Genomic DNA, 16,954 nt, shown 5'->3' with positions numbered 1-16,954 from the left:
ACCAGTTACCAATAATCTTAGTGAACACTTATTAAATATATATAAAAATGTACTTAAACAAACATACTGACACAGTTGAATCTGATCAGTCTTGATGAATATATATAGTGTGTTTTTCTCACAAAAATACTATATTTGCACAATCAATCATTATGCCTATCTTTGCCATTTCGTGAGATTGACCCTCCAAGACAAACAATATTTATTGGAATTGTATCGTAAAAATAATGTTCCACAATGTTTTAAAAACTCTTAAAGTTACAAAAAATCAAGTCTGACAAGGATATTCATTGCACACATGTACTTTGTCTAGTTTTCATATATTAAAAACAAATTCTATAACTTATAACTATAGTTATTTACCTCATATCAGCATATCACATTAGAGTTCATTTATGAAAAGCAGTAAGGTAAAAATATAATAGCAAATAGAACATTAATAATAATTAGATCAATACAGATTTAACAACTAGTGTTCAATTTAGCTTGTGTTTAACTTGTGTTTTCCCACAAAGCATTAACAAAAAAGTTGCTTAAAATATTAAGATTTCGCTTTTATACCATACTATATTTTTTATCAGCAGAAGAAAATAACTGTTACAAAACACCGATCAGATGTTATCCAGGGGTATTGCGAAATTGTGGGTGTTTTAACTGAGGAGAAGCTGATTTCGGTCCATGACTACAGTGCCAATTCAAGATGTCAACGTAAAAGTCAAAGCTTTTTGTAGAGTATTAATGTCATTCATCTTTTGATTCCAACCAAACTCAGAACCAGGTTAATATGGCTTCACTCCAAACTTCCCCTTCTGTACACATTTGCAGATTAGGAATTGGTGAAAACACGGTGAATCAATAATCTAATGTACAAAGTAATCACCATTCTTCTAAGTGGAGAGCAGCGGTCACCTCTCTGTGGTCCTCACTTAGTGACACTTCGGCAGAATAAAGATGTATTAAAATACACCGTGGGTTCCATCTCAGCACTTGTTAAGACAGGAAGTATGTGGATATTATTTCCTCTCAGAACACTGGGCATCAGATTCTGTCAGCTCTTCAAACCACTGATAAATGTCATAAAAGCATTAAAGGCATGCGAAGATGTTTCATCAGAGTTCCTATTCTTGGTTTGATGTGCCATATTGTAGCTGTCAGGAACATTATGGCAAAGGGTCACAGGTGTAACCATACCACTAGTTATCATAATATAAAACCAATAAACACATCCTTCACAGCAAAAAGGACATAATTTGAGGTGAATTGTACAGTTTTAATTGCAAAATAGTGGAAAAGAAGTATGACTTTGCACTGTAGGACTTTTTACCCACTTAAATATATATATATTATAGCTGCATAGTGAACATCAGGACACAACCCTCTGTGATATCAGTGATGTCAGAGGGGGTTGTACGGGAAAACATTATGGAGCTAGCTCCATTAGATACTAGATGGTGAGAATAGTTGTAAACAACAAGCATCAGCGCAAAGCCGAATGCCTCAGATTGGGTTTTTTTTGGGTTTAGTAAACACTATGCTAGACAAGCAACTTTTGATTTAGATTTAGAAAACCTTTCATCGAGTCTGACAGACTTGTTTTTTGAGGAATACAACAAGGATTGAGGTTAAAACAACAAAGATCAGACAGAGAGGACATTCCAGCGTCAAGGGTTGCAGCTTCATATGTTTGAGCCAGAATATGACCCTGAAGATCCACAAACTGTGATGGACGCTAATGTGAAGCAAATGGTGCTGATGATAGTGATGGCTTTTCGCAACATATCTTTATTTTTTTTTTGAGTTTTTAATTGCTTTCCTTTAGCGCATGTTTGCTGTTTGTTAACACTGTGTATGTATTCGTATTTCTGTCTGCACCATCATCTCCAAGTCAAATTCCTTGTATGTGCAAACCTACTTGGCGATTAAACTTGATTCTGATTCTGATTCTGTGTTTTGCTGATATTACCTCAACTAGCTATGTGACACCGGTGGTTGGTGATAAATAAAATGCAGGGGCCCGCACAAGAGGACACTGAACATAAATCCATCCACAGTCACTAGCCTGCTGCTGAATTTCTAAATGTGGGTCTCAATTTCTTTATCTTCTTTTTTGTTCTCCAGCAAACACTTCCTGAATTTATTGTTTTGTAAATAAATGACCGGATGTTATTTAGCTTACCAACCTTAACTTTTATCTCTTTGTTTTTGTCTGAATCTTCTGTTTGCATTCGTTTGTTTAAGTAACATTCGTGCCTGCGCATTAAAGCTGGCTGGCCATGGGCGCAGAGAGCTGTAACCCATGGAGAATCCCGAGTGACCAATTACGGACCAGCATGAAGTCACATGGAAGCTGAAGGTTTTAAAAACATACACATACACTCATTTGGCCAGCGCTCCTCACCATTTAAATTGATGAATTTAGGCCTACCCCCCCACACCCCACCCGATATGTGACATATTAATACAGCAGTCATTCCAATGACATACAAATTCCTATGTAATATACAAGTGCACAAACAGACTGGATTTTGCGACCTTAGAAAAGCTAAATAAGGTGCTCGCTCTTCATGTTGCGAAAACTAGTCTGTCTGCTTGGTGATTATTCTTGGCAGTGAAGAGCGATGATGCAGCAGTTTTAGCAGGGTCTGGCAGGATATACAATTGGCACTTGAAACTTGTTGCCAAATTATCCTTAAACTTTTGCAGCGCTCTCACGTATGGCTCAGGGGGTTTGCTGCAGCCGTACAGAATAAAACACAAACGAGCTTCAAGATTGAATCCACGCTAGAAGAAAACAAGGGATTCAAGTAACTTTGATCATGGCATGTTTGTTGGTGCGGGACAGACCAGCCTGGGTGTTTTATTAAAAACTGCTGATCTACTGGGATTTTCAAGCATAACCAATTCTCAGGTCAATAAAAAATGATCTGAAAAAGAAAATATATATATATCCAGCAGCAGCTGTATGGATGAGAATGCCTTTTTGATGTTAGAAGTCAGAGAAGAATGACTGTCCAGTTTGATGTGGTAGAAAGTTTACAGTAACTCAAATAACCCCTCGTCACAACCAGGGTATGTAGAATAACCTTGAAGCAGATGGTCTAAAGCAGCAGGTGCCACTCAATTATCTGTTCTGATAATTATCATTGTAACATGTCCAATGGTTAATTTATACAGTTTAAAAGAAAATGACCATAAAAACCTTCCAACGTAAGCGTAATAATAAAAACAAACTAAGAATGTATACTGATGAAGCTGTGCCATAAATGTTTTGAGAGGAAATAATACTTTCAAACGTTCAGTAAAACGTAGATATTTCAGCTCCCAAATAACACCAAGCATTAAATGTAGCTGTGCAATGAACATTCTGTGTTGAATACTCACTACCTGCATACATGGTAACAACGCAAGTCATCCTCTGCCTCCAGCACCCTCAGAGAAGTAACTTTAGCTAATTCTAAGTGAGGTAACTTGTAACTTAAATGGTCAGGTTTGTTTATCTGACTTGTTTCTGGCTTTTTCCATTTCTTGGACTGTCAGCATTCTGGCCAAGGCTCTGCTTTTTAAAAATCGGCCAGACAGACCAAACACTATACTTTTTGTAGTTTGACAAACGCTCACTCTGTGAAAACCTTCAACACAGCAGATGAACAAAGACAGAACTTCTTGAAAACCTTCAGACTAAAAATAATATTTCAATAGTTTGTTGCTAGTTATGTTACTAATACTGTTAATTATGCTTCCTCAACTCTTAGTCTTAGTTTTTGTGTGCATATTTTAACACGTTTTAACAAAAGCACGGTGAAATTGATCAACATGATGAATATGCCTGCAATCATAATTCTAGATATTCATATTGTTTCATTTCTATTACTCAGCTAAGAACAGAAAAATGAGGGCACAGTTCATGCAGCCTGACCGAAACTGAACAATAACAGATTGGACAACATTGCTTGCTTCATTGAATCACAATCTCAGCAACATTCAGATGGTAGGGTCAGAATTAGGCATAATCAACATGAAAACATGGATTCCCCCTTTCTCATATTGCATGTCTATCCCTTTGTGATCACTGTATGAGCATCTCAGATGGCTACACAATGATGCTCCATGTCACAAATACTCTGAAATTGGTTTCTTAAACACAACAATGAGTTCACTATACTTCACTGTCCTCTTCACTGTTCAGATTTCAACTCAGCAGAGCGCCTTCGGAGACAACAACTCTGTTCCCACACCCTGTGGAACCTGCCCCACAAACAACTACAGTAGGGCAGCTCTGAAAGTAAAAGGTGGTCCAATGTGGTACAAGTAAAGTGCAAAAAGGCGATGTGAGTGCATAAAGAACTAACAGTAATAAAACAAACCGATCATCTTTATATGATGTCACAATAACTAGTGTCTAACAGGTTGACGAGTTGATATATGGTTGATAAATATGAGGCTGTATTTGACCACCAGTTCTAGGATTTTCCCAACCTGGCAACCCAAACCACTTGCAGAACATTATAAAAGGGAAAAATTAAGAGTTTAGAGAGACACTTACCATATTAACCTCTGAAACCATGTCTATACTAGCCACATCTATACTCATGCCGACAGCAACTGGTGGACCTAAAATAAAGTAAAACAAGATCAGATAAAAGGAAATAGATTAACGGGTGGTTTATCAGTGCTAAATCACTTAGAGGAACACATGGAGAAACACTGACGTGTAATAAAAATAATACTAATAAATAACCTGAGTCATACCTCCAAAGTCTGGCCGGAGACGAATATCATATCCTTTTAACAGTTTGTCCACAGTCTCCTTGACAAAAGACATGTTCCCCGGTTCGTTGACGCTGAAAAACAAAAACAAAGAGAGGACGACAAAGGCTGTTAGTCCCGGTGGAGAACAGACTTGTGTCCGGGTGGACCCCCGCACAGACGCGCTCACCTCTGGGCGCAGCACATCACAGCCACGACCAGCGGCAATGAAACTAAGTCCAGCCCTGTTCTCTGGGTCCCCCACATTCCTTATGGGTTCTCTGTGTAGTTTTTTTTTTTATATATCTTTTTTATGGCCGCAGGAAGGTATAATGAAGCTCCAGCTACATAAGGTGTGTGTTGGTCCACATTACTCCCGCCTCAGTCTGTGTTGCCAGCCTTCAGCGGGCACAGGCGCGGTACCTTGGATGGTCCATCCCAGGGAGGCGACGGCGGAGCCGCTCAAAGCGCGGCGCGGCGGCCGCACGGGGCTCCCATCCTCCGGGGTGGAGGCTGCTTCCAACACTTTTAGCTCGGACTTCCAGGAAGTATGTCTGATGTTCACTGTTAATATTAGTAATGTTCCAATTACAGCTGTCCTCGGTAAAAAAATAAATAAAATAAAAAATAACCGTAAGGCTAGAAAGGGAAAAGAAATGCTGCTGAGAGGACTTTCCAGAGTTGGGAAAATGATGTAAGCGCCATATCTAATTATCAGGGCACGTGACTGGAGCTACATCAACTGTACATCCGCAGATTGTTTAGGGTGTGGACGAGAGAGGAGACAGCTTATAATGTGGAGATGCTCAAAACTGTACGGTAGGCGAAAGGCGGGGGTCCAGCCTCGATCCATGTGCAAATAGTTTCAATACCTGTTTTCTTTGCATAGGTGTTCTGTGCATCTTTCCACGTTTTGTCACACTAAAACCTCAGACTTCAACGTATTTCATTGGGATTGTATGCGATCAACTAATTAAGCACTCCATGGCTAAATGTGACGCTGGAGGAAAATGAGCCACGTTAAACCCAAAGTCAATTCAAAAATACTTTATTAATTCTAAAGAGAAATGAAATGACGTTGTAACTTGAATAGACTGTGTGAACAGTTTATTTATTTTTTATTAATTTCTCTTTTTATAAATAAAAAGTAAATGAATTTGTTATATATGATTGTCTGTTTCTGTCAAGGACACAATGAACATGTAAAATAATTTCAGAGCTGCGTTGGCAGCAGATATGCAGCAGAGTCTCCCCTCAGGAGCAGCTGCGCGCCAGGACGCTCGCAAAACATAACGAAAAATTATTTTTGATGCATACACAATATCAAAGAAACTACATAAAAGTAAAGAAAATGCTGCTACAAAGATTGGAGAACGGCTTCTAACTAGGTGAGGCCAGAGAAAGACGATGAGCTTTTTGTGAAGTTTGCCAAAGTTATTTTTCAGTTTCACACGGAGAAGCGCGCAAAGTTTTTTTTTCTGATAAACTTCGAACAATTTAGTAATTTTTTTTTTTAAAAAAAACCTTAATAATCCATCCATCCATTCATCCTTGTTCTATCTGGTAATCCTCCTAGAGATAGATGAAGGTAATGTGCGACCTGTAATGTAATTAGGCAATCTATATAAAAGAGCATGGCCTCGCACCCTACCAGCTACGGTCCTGGTTGTGGATGTTGATGGATGCAGGCAGGATGGATCATCTGTGGTGGGCTGTCTCACAGTGGATCTGAAGAGGCCTCTGACTGAAAAACACGCTGTTGTTGACAGTAGTGCAAGAGGATGGCCAAGGTTGTCTGTAATCTTCATCATTTTATTAAGACTCCTTCTTTGCACAGTCATCTCCAGAGTCTAGCAGAGTTCCCTTGAACAGAGCTGGCTTTCTTTATAAGCTTGTTAAGCTTCTTCGAGTCAATTGCTCTGATGCTCTGATACCCCAACAGATGATGGCAGAGGAGATCACTCTCGCCACAACAGAATTATAGAAGATCTGCAGGACATAACCATCCTCAGGAAGTACAGTCTGCTCTGTCCCAGCTTCACAGCTGCATATCCAGTCCACTCCGTTGTCCAGGTGAACACCGAGGTATTTATAATTCTCCATCACTTCCACCTCTTCTCCCATGGAAATAATGTTTGACCTTCTCCTGTTTCTCCTGAAATCTACAACCATCCCCTTTGTGTTGTAGATGATTGTTTCCACACCCTGTCACAAAGTGGCCCACCACTCCCTGCACAGCCATCTCTGATACACATAAAATACAGCTATATTGCTTGTAAAATCTTAAAAGTGTGGCATGCATTTGTACTCAATCCTTCTGAGTTAAAACATTGTAGAACAATATTTTATTTCAATTAACGCTGCAAATATTTTGGTGATGAATACTCAGCTTTCCACAGGACAACTATGAGTTGTGGAATCCACATATCTCCCTTTATGGAAGAGTTGAAAGAAGAAAAGCCTTTGTAGAAAACTAAAAGAAGTCCTTGGAAAGTTTAGACAAACCATGTAGGGGCCACGCTCTGGTCAGATGACATCAACATGGAACTTTTTGGACTTTATGCACTGTTCAAGCTTTAAAAATTATCGTGCTTTTGTCATTCTCTTGGTCAGGGTTGGACTGGGACCAACATTTGGCCCAGGCATCTTTGGTCCAGTTGGTCCACCATGGTTGGTCAGACAAGACCTCTGAAGATGAACCCCTTAAATTTCTTGGTGTACATTGGCATTAAGATGGTAAACAATGTTGCACAAAAAGCTGGGGTTTCATAACTCATTACTCAACATTATTAGCTACTCATAAATACTGATGCTAAACACCACAATTTGATATATTAATAATAAAGCATTGTTAGTACATGTACTTAATTTGGACCTACAGTTTATGACTCTGTTACATAATTATACATGGTGCCTGATGGTCCATTTCAAAACCCTTTCACTCAGCAGGGTATATATGCATATGTTTTAGCACCATTATGTTATGGCAGTCATTTTGCTTTAAATGAGAAGAAAGTTAGAAAAAACAGATTTTGGCTTGGTAATACTGCTGACTAAACCGTAGCATTGTTGTTGTTACAAAGACCCCCCCCCCCCCCCCCCCCACACACACACACACACACTATTGTGCTAATGTTATTACTTACCATATCCTCAACTACTCTCTCTTTACTCTGCCGGCCTTAACTCATTCTCTTCTTGCTCTACTTTATGTTGCTGTTTAACCTCTGTTGCTCCACATGTTAGAACTATAGATGTAGTATTTTTTTTTTTCAATTTGGCAGCATCTGCCTGTAGATCTTTCACTTTAGTGGTGCTTTTCTGTGCCACCCTTTCGTTTTTTGCCGTCCTCCGTCTTCAGGATGTAGGGATGTCTTCCCTTAGCAACCAGGGGTCTGAGACCTCTGGTTCCGGAGCTGCATGTGGATCTTTAGACCCTTCACTGTGGCGCTTACTGTCTTTGGCTAAAAAGGCAGTTATTAATGACCAATTTTTTCAAACGTAAAAGTAATTCACATGCATATAATTTCCACAAAAATACATTATTTGGGAAAGGAATATTCATTTTTATGAAGCAAATGTTTTAATAGGTTTCATAGTATTTGCTTTTAATGTTATTTTCTATACAAATTGAATACAAATGTATTTAACTAAAACCAAAAATAAAATGTAATTTAAAAACCTAAAAAGAAATCCTATAGTGGGTTTTATAAAAACAAGCAAATGTTATCAAAGAGTTGTGCTGTATTACTATGTGATTGTAATTTTCTTTAGCTGGAAAACAAAGGCAAAAAAATAAAATAAAAAGCTAAATAAATAAATCAGTTCCAACAAGCATCCTCTTGGCTTTTTATAGCCTCGGTTGAGGCGCAATTCAGGTGTTGTAGTTCTTATTTCAGACAGTAGACAGCTCTGCATATACAATCTCCCTGCATTCCACTACTGACAGCAGAAGAAAAGTCTCAAGAGGAAATACACACCCAATACAACTGTGATTTGCAATGTTGGGGCTCATAAGTTTAACTTTTTAGCGGTTTTTACAAGTATACCAAAGAATTACCACTGATTTTATAGTGATCTGTACTTGTAAAAACGGACTGGGTTTCTAACTTGCTACTCTTTCGCAAGCACCTCCTATGTTGAACAAAAATGAGAATGTCTGCAATCGCCCACATGCTCCCAAAACAACCCATGCGAGTGTACTTCTGGCACAAGTCGCCATGTACACAGGCAAAAAACGTATAAATCAGATGCAACAGATGTGATTGGGCGAGTCCAGCACATTAGTTACTCACTTAACATGAAACAAAATCGGCCCCAAAATGCCCAACAGCCCAGTAGGCATATGCCCAATATGCCTGATTACCACTCCAGCCCTACGTACAATAAAACATGATTCTGGTGGCATGATGCTGCGGGAAGGCTTTTCAAAACAACTATGGACATAGAGCCAGAGCTACAATGCAATGGCTGAGATTAAAACATGTGTAGTGTATTTACTTTTTAATTTGTAACACATCCCAAATATCAAAAACTAAACTGGATCTACTTGAATACAATAGAAACAAATTAACAGCCCAGTAGTTGCAGTTTCTCATTAGGATTTAATGAGAATGTTTTTTTAAGCTATTTTGCTGGCTTACTAAAGCTGTTGTTGTCAAGGGAGAGAGGTTCAATAGTGCTGCAGGGAACTGGAATGTACTGGACCCTCAAAAACAAATTCTTTCATTTGTTCAAGAGATCAACCATTTCAGTAAACATTTGATAAAAGCACCCTATTGCTGCAACCCTTCGGCAAGCAGAGGAGATTTTCTTACCTTGTATCGTAAATGGCGTAGAGCTTTTTGTTCCCGTCCACAGCATTCCTGTAAAAAAAACAAGAGCAAGCATTATTTTATGTGGTTACAGGCTTTGCTGTCACTTTCTCTGACTTGTTCCAGAAAGCTTTGCTTCAAGATTCCTCTCTAAGTCTACTTTTAGTGCACACTGTCAAAGATCATTGTGGCCTTTTTCATACGTCTAAATTCATACACATCTTGTGCTGCCTCTGTTTGTGGTTTGATATTTTGACACCTTTACACCAGACTTAGTTGGAAGTTATTGCATCCTAATTTTTGGGAGAAAAGCAGAGTGATGAAGTAGATGCACAGCGGTTCTGTGTGACATATTTTCGCCTCCTGCAATCTAGACCACCGACAACAAAAGCAGCAGTTTTCAGCGGCGTGTCCTACTTAGGCCAGGCGAAAACCGAGGAAAGCATATGGCTCTAGCCAGCATGGGTCTCTGTTGATAAATGTTTTGTTTGATTGCAAGCAAAATGTACAAATATTTATCTTTATCTAATTTCAGATATAAAAATCATAACATATATTTTAGATGGTTTACTATCGTATCTTTTTCATGAATTTACCCTAAAACTACAAATGGATTTGAGAAAAATCCAACCCACCAGCCAATGTCCCAATATCAAAATGATTCAAGTCTGTGAATGCAGTCCAGTTATTTATTACTTCAGTTTAAATACATTTTCAAAATAAATCTACACAGGAAGACAGCTCTTTTTATTTTGGTCTGTACAAACTGGTTTTTAGCCTGTACAATGTCACGCATCGTAGCAGAGACTCAAACAAACGGTTGAGGGACCCAAGTGAGTCTAGACAACGAATGGATGGATGGTTAAGGTGCAAAAGTCCTCCAGTGGAAAATAGGTTTTAAAGAGCTATTCAAACAGAATGACTATACAAGGAACAGAAGAAAATTTTCTTTGAATAGAAGTCACAGGACAAGTTGGCATGACATTAGAAAGACTGGAACTGTACAACTATCAGAAGTAGTAAATTAGAAATCGTAATTACAAGAGTACATTAGTATCATGTTCATCTATGTCAATTTAACAAGGGACGGCCCTCAGGGGTGGATATTTGAAGATATAGCCAAGGGTATATATATATATATATATATATATATATATATATATATATATATATATATATATATATAGATATATATATATATAGATATAGATATATATAGATATATATAGATATATATAGATATAGATAGATAGAAGCGTCCATGTTTCACACTGTCTTTTCATGTAGCCCTGTAAACTAAGGTTACTGGAGTAGTAGCATTCCAACAGTGCCTTATAGTCTTCTTGACTCCATTGCCGTCATATTCCAGTTGCCCATTTGTCGTCAAAGTGTCCTGGTTCCTCAAACTTGATGCAGACCGGGCAACATCTGAGCCGGTACGGTTCTGTTTATGAGCTCTCATCATGTATATGAGGTAGGCAGTTAGCCTTAATGGGTATATATAATATATATATAATGGGTAATATATATAATGGGTATATATATATATATATATATATATATATATATATATATATATATATATATATATATATATATATATATATATATATATATATATATATACATATATATGTGGTCTAAGAAATGTATAACTATTGAAGGAATGTCGATTCAAAGGTATTCCAGTCAAATTATTTTACATCAGAACTTGCTCACCCATGTCTTTATGGACATTGCGTTGTCATGTTGGAACTCTTTTCCACAAAGAAGTGTGACATCCAAAATGTCTTGGTACACTGAAGCAATAAAAGTTCCTTATACTTGAACTGAGCGGCCAAGCCTGACTCGTGAAGAGCAGCCCAACCATAAACCCCTTTACAACAAACATTACACTTGACACACAGACCCAAATGTATGCACTGATGCCAGAGATTCTTAACTCCAGAGAAGACTACATTTGATAAGGAAATAACGATAACCTTAAATTTCAATAAAATAGATGCTACACAACTTGAGGTATTCTGAGAGGAGAGCACTTAGAATAATGCTGATTCAAACAAGACCATCACCTCTTGTCAATTCTTGTGGTACATTTTGTGCTTGGCATTGAAGAGAATTTTCATATTATATCAAGCGGACTCAGTGTCAGCTTGGACCGCTCTTAATTATATACAAATATATAATCGAGGCACTGAAATGTCTCCAGGTCCACATTTACAGCCATGATGGTGTTATGTGTGGTTCTGTAACCACACTCATTATCAATGAGTGGAATATTTACCTCATTATCGTTTTAATTAATAGGGCCATATACAATTTAATTTGATCCTTATTAAAAGTAATGTACGACAATATTTTTTGCTGCTCGGTGACATCAAACTCTAATCAAAAAATGTAGGTCTGTGCTTGTAATATGAAATTCAACGGGGTTCGAACACTTTTGCAAGCCATTGCACTCTTTATGACCTGCTTTGATTGAATTGTTTGTGTTGCCCTCCCGTTTTGCCGCTTTAGTCACACAAAAGGGATGATAGGCAGGCCTCTGTCAAAGCCAAGGCAATAAAAGTGTTTCCAGACAAGGAACCCAGAGGTGAATCAGGGGAAATCTCTTCTTTGAAGCAGCTCTTTTGTACATTTTAGAAAGCCTTTGTGGATCGTTTCCTCGTTTTCCTCTGAATCCCCTCTCCCTCTCTCACTCTTTCTCCATCCCTCCTCCTCCTCCTCTCGCTCTCTCTCTCTCCTCACACATTCCCCTGCTGTTCTGCTTTCTCGCCCGGTTTTTTTTTTTTTTTTTTTTTTTTTTTTTTGCTCAGTGCGCAGTGGATTCCGGATCTTACTACGTCCTCTCCCGCTGAACTCACTGTCGGATTTAGTGCAAAGCTCACCGCGCAGCACCTTGGAGAGCAACTAAAGAATGGTCAGTCAGGACGACTACAGAGGGGGATGCCCTTATGCGTTTTCACCGCCTGCTTCTTTTTTTTTTTTTTTTTTTTTTTGATCGCTCCGGGGACAGCGGTAGCTACAGACCTTGTTGACAATGAAACCAGTCTTTGCTTTATAGGGGGGTATATGAGCCGATGAGCGCATTCTGCGTGCGAGAGAGCAGCGGAGAAGTTTGATCCTCTGCCTTGGCGAGGTTTGGCAAACTGCGGCACAGCAGCAGCGCGGCGTCAGCCAGCGGGAGTGGGAGATGTAGCGGGACGTGTAGGCGCTGGAGGAGAGGCTGCTGCATCGGTCGGGCTTGCAGAGGCAGGAGGAGGAGGTGTCCACGGGTTCCGCCGTGACCGTGAGGGGATTTGTCGTGGTCGGTTAGTGTGGGATCCGTGCGGGGTCGTGGACGATGGGGGTGCGGCGGATGGTGCGTGTTCGCCTAGCATGGCACAGAGATCCGGCTCCATGCCGCGATGCAGGACGTAGACAAGCAGGGCTGAGGGGATTTGGTGAAAAGGGTTTGCTGAAACCTTCGAACTTAATGAACGTCTGGAAGTCAGGCTGTTACAGAGAAGCTGGGGGCGATCCGAAACCGAAAGGGTGCACTGATCATTGGAAGAACTGAGCATTTTGTATTATGTATTCTTTTATAAATTGAGATGGCTCATTTAAGGTCCTGTGGATGTTGTCTTGTGCTGCGTTCAGGCACATGGACAAACCTGATCTGGAGATTGGTGTGCATGTTTGATGCTTTTGTCCCCACTCCAGGCTGCACTGCTTTCCACGACTATAAAATACATGGACCCATGCAAAATTTAAATTGTGTATTTTTAACTCATTAAGATCTGGCAGAACAAAGGCATAATTACATTGTACGTACATGTTAGATAAAATCTAAAGGACGAATTTTTTTTTTTGGAGCCGCATGTGAAACTGGTAACTGGTGAAATCCCCAGTTACTGTACACATATGGCTCTCTGCCCAGAGGGGCATAGACCGGGGGGCAGCTACTATGTAAAATAATAGAAACCTGTGGGTTTTCTGAGGCTTCCTTGTTTGGTCAAAAAAATGGGGAGTGGGCGCCCCCTTGTGGTGTCTAAACTGTGGACGCTGTAAGAAAGTGTTGCTGAGGCTGATATCTGAATCCCACATTGTAAATCAGTGTCAAATTAAAGGGCTAGTTCTCTGTTTAGGCAGTCTGAACTACATCCACCCATTTCTACATCAGCATCTATGCTGGACTGCTCTGACCACACCTGAGTTATTCTACTGTAATGCAAATTCAGAAATAGGAAATACAGTTTGATATTTTACTTTGTGAAAAAAGGGGATTCTTAATTTTCTCCAATACACCGTTTAAACCAGTCTGTCCGTCCATCTAGATTAATGAACATCAGATACATTTTCTTACGTTTTTGACCTGTTCTAGGACTCATTTTATTTTATATTATGCTATTTTATTTACATTTCTTTCCCCCAAATTGGCTTCATCAGGGGATTGTGTGCGGTTGGTTGAATGTGGTGCAGAAAAAGGAGAGGGCTTTGGTACCATTCATGCAAGAATCACCATTATGTGTGTGTTTCAGGAATGGGCGATGGGATGTGCTACAGCTTTGCAATGAGACGTCTGTGCTTCTGTGTCTTGCTTGTGAGCATCACCTGCCAACTGAGGTGAGGAACTGAGTTCTGGCATGTTTGCTAATTGCAGAGGCGCAGTTACCACTTAAAGAAAACACTGTCTTTTGTCCAGTCTCTCTCAGGATGTAGCCGGAACTCCCAAACAGACCGAATTAAATGACAACATCACCATCTTCACCCGCATCCTTGATGGACTGCTGGATGGTTATGACAACAGACTCCGGCCCGGTCTGGGAGGTAGGTCTATTGGATAAATCGACCTTTACAACACTACGCACAACAACTAGAGGAGGGATTTAATTTTAGTGAAGGGTGAGAAAGTTTTATGAAAGGCTGCAGAACTTCAGCCTGCTCTCTGCTGCAGATCTGTGCTCATCTGCAATAAAGGAAGCTGTTGTGGCTTTCCAAAAGTTTTTTTAATGATTAGTTTTGATTTAGTAGTATGATGATTGTGGTACTGGTGTTGCACCAGTTGAATTGTCAGAGATCAGAATTGGTCAATTCTCTCTTGATTGGTTCTGATTGGTGATCAGCATAGTAAAAGAATGAATGATAAAAAAAGTCATATTCATTAAATGATTAGGACTAAGAACCTCTCTAATTTTTAGTCTATGAATGCATTAACTAACAGAATGAACTTTGATGGACCTTTTTTCAGTTTAATAAAAATCAGCTAAAGATTGCAATGCAGAAGATTAATGGGCATAATCTTCTAATCCCTTCATTTTCTGTTGGATTTAAAACTACAACCGATATAAAAAAAAAACATGCTGAACATTTTTCTTTTATGTGTTATAGTCCCTGGGGACTGAACCTCAAACAGGTTCAGACCTTAGAGAAAACTGGAGCAGCTCTGCCTTTAGTTTTTTGCTACTAAGTAATTCACAGTGTATCAAATAACTGTTTAAACACCATCAAGTGTTATGTTCACGGCGGCCACTAGATGTCACTGTAAGCGTTAATAAAATCAAATATATTTGATTTTGTACATTTGTTGTTTTTGAATTGAAAAGTGTTGTATATCCACCCCCCCCCCCAAAAAAAAAAAACAGCCAGAAATTATTTAAAGGAAAAACATAAAACGCCTAAAATGAATAAAAACTGAATACAAAATATTAAATTACAAATAACTAAAAATGCCAGAAGAACTTAAAGCAATCAAAAGCCAGCAATGTATTTTATTTTAAACGTTTTCAGTTCTTTTTTTAACATCAGAAAAGAATGCAAACTTTGCAAACAGTGGAGGGCTGCTATCTCCCCTGCGTACTAATCTAAAGATGTCTAATCTTAAAGTATAAACATATTTTAGAAGCTGTTCTGATGACCTTAAACATCCAGCATTAGAAAAAGGGTAAAACAGTCTGTAAACGTATTCAGATGACAATGACAAAAAAAACAGCTTTAAAAATAACAGCAAAGTAAATGTACAAAGTATAACACTTGTAAGTACTGTAAGAACTGTACAAAGTATTCAGTAGTAAGTATGTTTCAAGATTAGTATACTATTTTGGAATAACTGTTCCATATATATATATATATATATATATATATATATATATATATATATATATATATATATATATATATATATATATATATATATATATATATATATATATATATATATATATGCCAGTCATCTAAGAAAGGGCAACTGATATTATGAAGAAATATTACACAGCGGGTGAATATATTCCAAGCCTTTGTTTCTTGTAATGCTGATGATTATGGCTTACAGATTATGTAAGACCAAAATTCAGTGTCTCAGAAAATGAGAAAACTGTGAAAACGTTAATTATTGGAAACTCATGGTGTCACACCCTAATCAGCTAATTAACTCAAAACAGCGGCAAAGGTTTCCTGAGCCTCTAAACGGTCTGTCACTCTGGGTCGGTAGGCGATACAATCATGGGGAAGACTGCTGACTGGACAGATGTCCAGAATACGGTCATCAACACTCTTCACAAGGAGGGGAAGCCACAAAAGATCGTTGCTGAAGAAGCTGGTTGTTAAGAGTTGTGTATCTAAGCAGAAAACTGAGTGGAAGGAAGAAGTGTGGTAGGAAAAAGTGCACCACAACAGGGAGAACTGCAGCCCTGAGAGGATTGTCAAGTTAAATGCATTCAATAATTTGGAGGAGCTTCACAAGGAGTAGACTGAGGATGGAGTCAGTGGCTCAAAGCAGCCGTCGACCAGGAAATTCTAGAGACCTTCATGTTTCCCTCTGCAGACAAGCTGTATGGAGATGCTGGTTTTATTTTCCAGCAGGACTTGACACCTGCCCACACTGCCAAAAGTACCAAAAGCTGCTGGTTCAATGACCGTGGTGTTCCTGTTCTTGATTGGCCAGCAGACTCCCTGATAGGTCTGATTACCTATTAGCCATTATCATCAAAATTACAACAAATAAAAGCTTGAACTACTTTACACACACACACACACACACACACACACACACACACACACACACACACACACACACACAGATTGGTGTATTGAAAATACCTTATCAAAGATATAAATGCATTTTAATTTAATTAAAGTATGCTTATTTTTCACTACAAATTTTAAACAGATTGACGTTAACATCACACTGATTGTTTTTTGTTTTTCTAGCTCCGTTATGATTTCTGGCTTTTGAATTCTGAAGCAGCTGCAGTCAAAACAGCACTGACATTACTTGATGCAAAAATAAATGAAACTTCAATAAATGTCATCTTGAGATGATAAAAGCGGATTTTCATTCAGGCTTCATTCTGGATTTTATTTTTTAAATAATTCAGAGTTGTTAGAGCCAACTCTTTATCACAAAGTTGATCTGT

At 38.7% G+C, this 16,954-nt stretch overlaps 2 protein-coding genes across 5 annotated transcripts in view; one reads left to right on the top strand and one right to left on the bottom strand.

Annotated features, from left to right (window-relative positions):
* gabrb3 (gamma-aminobutyric acid type A receptor subunit beta3) overlaps positions 1–16,954 on the bottom strand; it is a 79,311-nt gene that overhangs the window by 35,250 nt on the left and 27,107 nt on the right. The window contains exons 2-4 of the mRNA XM_012861190.3: positions 9,564–9,611; positions 4,750–4,841; positions 4,544–4,611 (exon numbers count right to left, since the gene is read on the bottom strand). Coding sequence (XP_012716644.1) covers positions 4,544–4,611; positions 4,750–4,841; positions 9,564–9,611 — 208 coding nt within the window. The remainder of the gene's footprint in view (positions 1–4,543; positions 4,612–4,749; positions 4,842–9,563; positions 9,612–16,954) is intronic.
* Positions 12,354–16,954, top strand: part of gabra5 (gamma-aminobutyric acid type A receptor subunit alpha5) — a 43,064-nt gene continuing 38,463 nt past the window's right edge. Inside the window, exons 1-3 of one of the 4 annotated variants that reach the window (XM_012861191.3) lie at positions 12,354–12,480; positions 14,081–14,165; positions 14,245–14,369. In XM_012861191.3, coding sequence (XP_012716645.2) covers positions 14,083–14,165; positions 14,245–14,369 — 208 coding nt within the window. In that variant the 5' untranslated portion in view covers positions 12,354–12,480; positions 14,081–14,082. Of the gene's footprint in view, positions 12,481–12,557; positions 12,700–12,777; positions 12,872–14,080; positions 14,166–14,244; positions 14,370–16,954 lie in introns of those variants that run through there. The other 3 variants (XM_021315766.2, XM_036141537.1, XM_021315767.2) reach the window with 3 other exon arrangements.

This window comes from Fundulus heteroclitus, chromosome 9 (genome assembly GCF_011125445.2).
Source record: "Fundulus heteroclitus isolate FHET01 chromosome 9, MU-UCD_Fhet_4.1, whole genome shotgun sequence".
Lineage (NCBI taxonomy): Eukaryota > Metazoa > Chordata > Actinopteri > Cyprinodontiformes > Fundulidae > Fundulus > Fundulus heteroclitus.
The sequence above is the reverse complement of the archived record's forward strand: the minus strand, read 5'-3'. Positions and strand labels throughout refer to the sequence as shown.